The sequence below is a fragment of the Drosophila grimshawi genome, unplaced genomic scaffold, assembly GCF_018153295.1.
Source record: "Drosophila grimshawi isolate 15287-2541.00 unplaced genomic scaffold, ASM1815329v1 contig_311, whole genome shotgun sequence".
In the NCBI taxonomy this organism is placed as follows: Eukaryota; Metazoa; Arthropoda; class Insecta; order Diptera; family Drosophilidae; genus Drosophila; species Drosophila grimshawi.
This window is the reverse complement of record NW_025063098.1, coordinates 29666198-29672703: the sequence shown is the minus strand read 5'-3', so window position 1 is coordinate 29672703 and position 6506 is coordinate 29666198. Positions and strand designations below refer to the sequence as shown.

The 6506-nt window shown below is 36.3% G+C and overlaps 1 protein-coding gene across 2 annotated transcripts; it reads right to left on the bottom strand.

Moving 5' to 3' along the window:
- Window positions 1-3762: 3762 nt before the first annotated feature.
- On the bottom strand, window positions 3763-5098 carry LOC6569723. 2 transcript variants are annotated; one of them, XM_032741714.2, is made up of 2 exons: window positions 4198-5098; window positions 3763-4140 (listed from the first exon to the last, which is right to left on the bottom strand). In XM_032741714.2, the coding sequence occupies exon 1, from the start codon at window positions 5032-5034 to the stop codon at window positions 4357-4359; it is 678 nt and encodes a 225-aa protein (XP_032597605.1). In that variant the 5' UTR covers window positions 5035-5098; the 3' UTR covers window positions 3763-4140; window positions 4198-4356. The 2 variants fall into 2 exon arrangements, with proteins under 2 accessions (XP_032597605.1, XP_001995924.1); XM_001995888.3 differs by having other exon boundaries at window positions 4213-5098.
- Between the last annotated feature and the right edge of the window lie 1408 nt (window positions 5099-6506).

Genomic DNA, 6506 nt, shown 5'->3' with positions numbered 1-6506 from the left:
AGAAAAACTAATCGAAATTAATCGAAAAAAAAGAGTTGTCCCATAAAAATAATAATCATCTGTAAAAAGCTGACTACATATTAAACGTAAAATTTGTTATGTGAAAAATCAACTAATAAAAATGACAAATGATTGCTTTTTAATTGTCAAGCCCAAAAAATACACTTTTTATTTTCCATTTAAGGAAATTATTATTCTGATAAGAAGAAATTAAAACCCCAATTTTAAATATGCCCTTGGTACAAAAATAAACGCTTCTTTAGAAATTTTAGTTAATAATATTTGTCTTTTTACTCTTAAGTCTTTACTCATTAATTATTAAATAATACTGTTTGATTTTACGTAGACATTTTTTATTTTGTAGCTTAAAAGTATTGTAGCTCAACGCATTAAAAATCTTTAAAAAAATATAATAAACTAAAAAATGTATATAAACTTAAGTGAATTAAAGAGAAATGTATTATTTATTTGCAACTAGCTAACTTCTAATTAAAATTAAAGACAAACTAAATATGTTGAGCAATGACTTCAAAGACCTTCAGCTCGAGAAAAATAATTTTACAGTCTTATTTTAATATTCTGATCACATATTAAACTCTGCATTGATCTTTGGGAGCAGGGTATAACAAAGAAAAAGAAAAGGAAAAAATCGAATCCCATTTGGTTGGTGGAAATCAATTCAACCGGATGCATAGCGTCGATGGCGACTGCTGACCGTTGGTCGCTGACCGTCGTCCTTCGTCCGCCGTCCATTGTCATCCTCCTCCCCCTTTTGGCCAGGATGTCAATTGTGATTGAGCGCGTTTTGCTTATGGCTGCAGAATCCCATTTGTAATTCTTGTTGTTTGCGCAACATCTCAGCATTTTGGGAAAGTGGGCAGCCAAAACGTAGCCATAATTATTGTTATGTTAATAAAGAGAGCTTCCAGTGTCCAGGATAGAGCTGTTCGTTATTTACAGGGTGGCTCATCCACATCCACATCCACATCCTCATCCATATCCTCATCCATATCCATATCCATTGACTTGGCCATTGATTTTTACGTTATGTGTTTGCCTAGCGACTTTGCATAAAAGTGGCCAAAGTGACACAAAGTTTTTTCTTTTGGGCCCATCGATAAAGATTCTGAAATAGTGAAATGTTCTGTTTGAGTTTCGGCTAAACGCCTGCGAATATGCTTGCCACAAATTTCACTGTGTGGCATGCCATTAACAGCAGAATCTGCTCAAGTCAGAGGGGCGTGGCAAGAGTCGCACTCCTTTCTTTCTCGATTTTTTTTCTTTTCTGATTCTTTTTTTTTAGAAATTCGCCACAGTTTGTTGGTAGCTGCAACTGATACGAATTGGAATACGAAACGCCCCCCAGATAGGTGTGACACATCGTGTGATTGATGAAATGTGGCAGCAGAGAGTGAGAGGGAGGGAGGGCGGGGAGTGAGATTCTGTTGTGGACCACCAACTAATTTCCACATTTTTCACATTTACGAAGACAAATTGAGGTGCGAACTTGGGTCGAGGCAATAAAATTGCCGAATATCAAAACAACAAAATCTTTTCGCAACACTCTCGCCCATAAAAAAGCGACAACACAACAGAAAAAAGGGGTTTGAGTGTTGGAAGGGTTGGCTGGGGGGAGATGGGGAGGGGGTTTGGAGGGGGGTTAGGGTTTTTAGTGCTACATTTGACACAGACGCTTCAAAACCAAGCACTGAGGCTGAGAGTGGCAGCCATGCGAATTTGGCGAATGCCAATTGTTTTTCGATTTCGCCGCTTAAAAATGCGCAAATCCGGGCAAACTTTGGACTTGGGCTCACTATACTATTAAACTCAATATCTACAACAATAAATTTCAAGTCGCACTCACATACACACACACACACACACACACACAGTGACACACTCGGAAACACACACGACTTCGATTTAGTTGCACAGCTGGGGAAACGTGGCGAATCAAAGTCATTGCTGATTTCTATTTCTATTTCTATTTCGATTTTGATTTGGATGCCCTTGCTGGGAGTATGATAATATTGTAAAGAATTATGTAACGCATAGAAAAAAGAGTCTGTGAATAAGCATATATATTCTGGATTGGCAGCCATATTTGAGTCGATCAAACTTTATACCTATATGCATCAACCTTTCTAAATATGAAAATACAAATTAAATACAAATAATTTATTTTATTTTTAGAACTTCAATAAGTTAATGATTATATTTGAATATATCTGAAATAATAAATACTAAAATAATTCAACCAATTATTAGCTATAAGTTTTATAATTCCTCCTGCATCGATCGGATCACTATTTTGTACCACGGATATATATGTAAATATATATCGGACTACTGTATTTTGTATGTTATATGCACATTATATATAGCTGTCGTAGCAACAATTTTACACATACATAAACCAAATATTTGCTTACCAAAATAATCCAACCAATCATTAATTATCAGCATTAAAACTCCTCCACCATTTTAAAGAGAAAATAATCAAAATCGGACAGCTTTATATATATCATATTAGACCTATAAAGACAATAGATAGAATTATTCCATTTTTGCAATCAAATGGACTTTATTTCGAAAGAGTATATAATATTCGGCAAACTTAAACTAACATTTTTATTATATTTTTTAGTTTTCCATTTGATTTCGTTTTATGTGCGACTCGCCAAAAGTTGTCAATTGACAATTCGCTGGCCATAAACGTAGAAAGTCCAACCACCTCCAGCACCACTCCCACCTCCATCACCATTTCCACACACAATCCCCTGGCCTTTTCAATAAAACTCAACACCAGCCGCAGACAAGCCGTGTCTACCCCTCTTGCCCATAATTTCTATTAGCATAATGTTGCGAGGACTGATCTGGTTTTCAGGCCCAACTTCGATTTGCTACAATTTTATTTATTGTTTTTATTTGTATTTGTATTTTTTGTTTTTTTTTTTTGCTTTCTTATTTTGTCCAAGGCAAAGCTAAACATTGCCCTCGTAAAAGCGGCACGAAATTACATTTTAAATAGTTCTTGTTTCTGTGCACAGTTCTTTTTATTGCTAATTTATGCGCATGGCCAAATTGAATAGTCGAAGGTTGAACCGCGAAGTGAGAACCATCAAAATTGACCACCAAAATTGCCCCCGACGGGATTTGTGAAACGCATATTGCCCCATGTTGATCTTCAGCTAAAGTTTTTCCCCCAGAAATGTATCGAACATAATTAATTGAGTTGTCCTTCAGGCCCCAATGTCATGTCAATAAAGATCTCGCCAAGTGTTGATCTATTTGTTAATAAATACATATTAATCTACAACGTATGTGTAATATATGTGTATATATTTCAATATACGAATATTACACTTAGCGAAATACCAAGCACAAAATTATAACCATAAACACTTTTTTTATTTTAGAAGTTTTCTTTTATGATTTGAGCTGGTTTTCATTAATTTATTTATTGCAACGACAATACATTTATATGTAAAATAATATTACAATGAATAATTCAACAGAGCGTATTTAATTTTATTTTAAATTGATGCGAGGTTAGTTCTAGGAATATGAGCTTTTTCCATAGCAACTTTAAGTCTTACTTCAACTGATCAAGAACTGTTTAAAAGTGAAAACAATCTTACCACAAGCTTACCTTAAACCAATAAATGTTTTGAGCACTTAAAGTGGGAACTTAATTTTTTATTTGTGTTTACATTTTAAGTTTTTGTTTATTTTCATATCATTTCATATTTCGTTCGATTGTTGTTAATTTTTTTTTACAAATGTGTCTTTTAAGTTTAAGTTAATTATTCATCTTTAATTTGATGTAACTTATTTACAATTCTTATTTTTAGGAAATTTGTGGAATATTATTTGATTTTAGATAATTGTCAGGTCTATATATTTAGAGGTGGCAAAATTAGTTACTGATTTTCTCCGAGTGTATAATGCTCAATGCCATTTCAATGCTGACCTTGAAAAGTGCGCAAAATGAGTTGAGATCCATTATTATTTTGGCGCCTCGATTTGTAACATTTCCCCAGTTTCCCCAATTTTGTTTCAAGTGCAAATATCAAAAGGGGAGTGAGGAGAGAGGAGAGGAGCATTCAAAGAAGGGACTGCAGCCATCACGACAGACAGCTGAAAGTAAAAATGTGAATTTTGCCGAAAGTCTGCACAAAAATAGAACACATATACCCGTTTAAAGCATACCCAGTCCAGCAGCATCTGTTTCATATAAAAGAGAATATGTCTTGGGCAACTGGAAAATTAAAAGACACACAAAGAAAGAAAAAATCTGAACATTTTCCACAGACAACACTTTAATGCCAAATGGCCAGCGAAAGCTGAGGGTCATCAGCGCCAGCGATTCAAGAGCACACGCACAGCACAATGATCGAAGGGATCCACATCCCCTGTGCTGACATGATAGAGCAATGCCTGCAAATTAAATGGCACTCGATCCTTGCTGCTCAAACAAAGCCAGTAGCGACGAGCCAAAACACGCAGTCGACGCTCACAGACCTGTGGACGACTCTTCAGATATCGCCTTCTGATGATCTGCTTGAAATTCGCATAGGGCGTCGAACGCAATTTGTGACCCGTCAACGCCTGCCAAAAGAAACTGAGTTTCTGCATCGGTTTGAGGCCATCCCAATTGCTGCTCTCTGTGTGCTCCGGGCCAAGCTCTTCCACTGTCGACTTGTGCAGCGCCTTGCCACATTTCTCCAACTGTGCCAAACGCCCCTTGGTCAACTCATCGAGCGGATAAATGGGTTGCCAGCATTTGCTTATCACATCCTTAACCTGGTCCTTCTTCGGGCAAACCGGTTGCATGGCACTCAACAGACTCTGGCTGAGATCTGAGCTGCGTATTAGTCTTCGTTCACCCAACTCTTCGGCGTCGTAGGTGACCAATCGCTTGGGATATTTGTGCCTGATGGTATAGCTAAATGTATCCATTGGCTGGGAACTGGATGCCTCTGCGAGTTTCTTATAGTCATCGAAACACAACAATTTGCATAGAAATTCCATGGTGAGCACAGAAAAAGCACGTTTATTTCGAAATTTAGCAAACTTTAACGAGAAAAGGAAAGTACATATAAATAATATGTGTGTATTTATTTATGTCGAAAGATGTTTGCAATTGTTTTTATCAATTTCAGTTGGAGGCGCCTACTCAGCTGCTGGCCGACTCTCATAATTTAGTGTTCATGAAAATATATGGCCCTATATTATAAATGCGAAAAATAGTCGTTGCTATTACCAATAAAAATCTCGCTAACTTTTCGGGGACAGGGCGAAAGCTACCAAAATGACAGCCATATTAAAAATGCTGCTGTTTGTGCAAAAAAAATGAGAAAATCGAGGAAAAAAAATAAATACGAAAGGAACATTTGGATTTGCACAGAGATATTTTGTTAGACTTTTTTCACATTTCACCAGCGTATTTATGTTTTTGTGCTTATTATGTGAAACCCAGTCTGGTCTGTGCTTTCATATATTCCTACTCATATTCATATTCATTCTTCCGATTAAGCAGTTTTCATGGTCATCATTAAACATATATAAATATAAATATATATAATGTTCATAGAGTCGGAGCAATCAGTGTGTTGTTGCCAAATAAAATAAGTGGCCTAAATAAAAATGTTTGCAATATTTTTGTGCTGTTTACGAGTCAATGCGAACGAATGAGCCGATTCGCCAATGAAAATCGCTGCAATTATTAAAATTAATTTCATTTATTACATCATGAAAATAACTCAACGTAATCCGAACAAGAAGTAAGAGTGATGCACCAGCGAGAGCACCTAGACTGCGTTATACCTTGTAAACAAGGTTAAAATCAGTTTTTATTGTAGTCTGAAATAACAGTATGAAATATCAGAATGATTGTCAGTCGATACTTATCGAATTACTTCAAATATTTCTGTCTGTTTATTGCACAACATTACACTACCCTTTTTGGCCATTTTTACAGGGTATAACAACATATAAGATACCCATAGAAGCCAGCATTTTTGGCCACAAGCTGTCGCAGCAATTAAGATGTGACGACCGATTCCGCATTGTCCTCTTCACATTCATTGATTGTCCTTGCTTGCCTCTCTCCCTCCCCCCTCATAACATGTCGTTCTGCGGCTTGTTCAGCAATTCTCTTCCCCTCTCCCCTCTCCCTATCACCCTCTGGTAATTTCAAGTTAATAACGCTGAAAATATAATGCACGTTCGATTTTGCATCATTTTGCTCCGTCAATTGCCAATTTGGCGGCCATTTCCGTTTATTTGCCAATTGTCCGGCGTAATATTAGCCAAGCAAAGAAATATTCTGACCAGGACTACCTATAAAATCTGTTTTTAATTGCTTGTCAGACAACAAATGCGTATTTTTGTGTTTTCACATCATTTTGTGTACTTTATGGGCATATTTACAGCTCGCCTTTGGCCAAATTCATAACTCATTTACAAAATGCTTAAAGCTATCTCAAAATTAATACTATAAT

What these genes read in the sequence shown, in the direction of transcription:
- LOC6569723 (XM_032741714.2), bottom strand. Translation starts at nt 5,034, where the DNA reads ATGGAATTTCTATGCAAATTGTTGTGTTTCGATGACTATAAGAAACTC.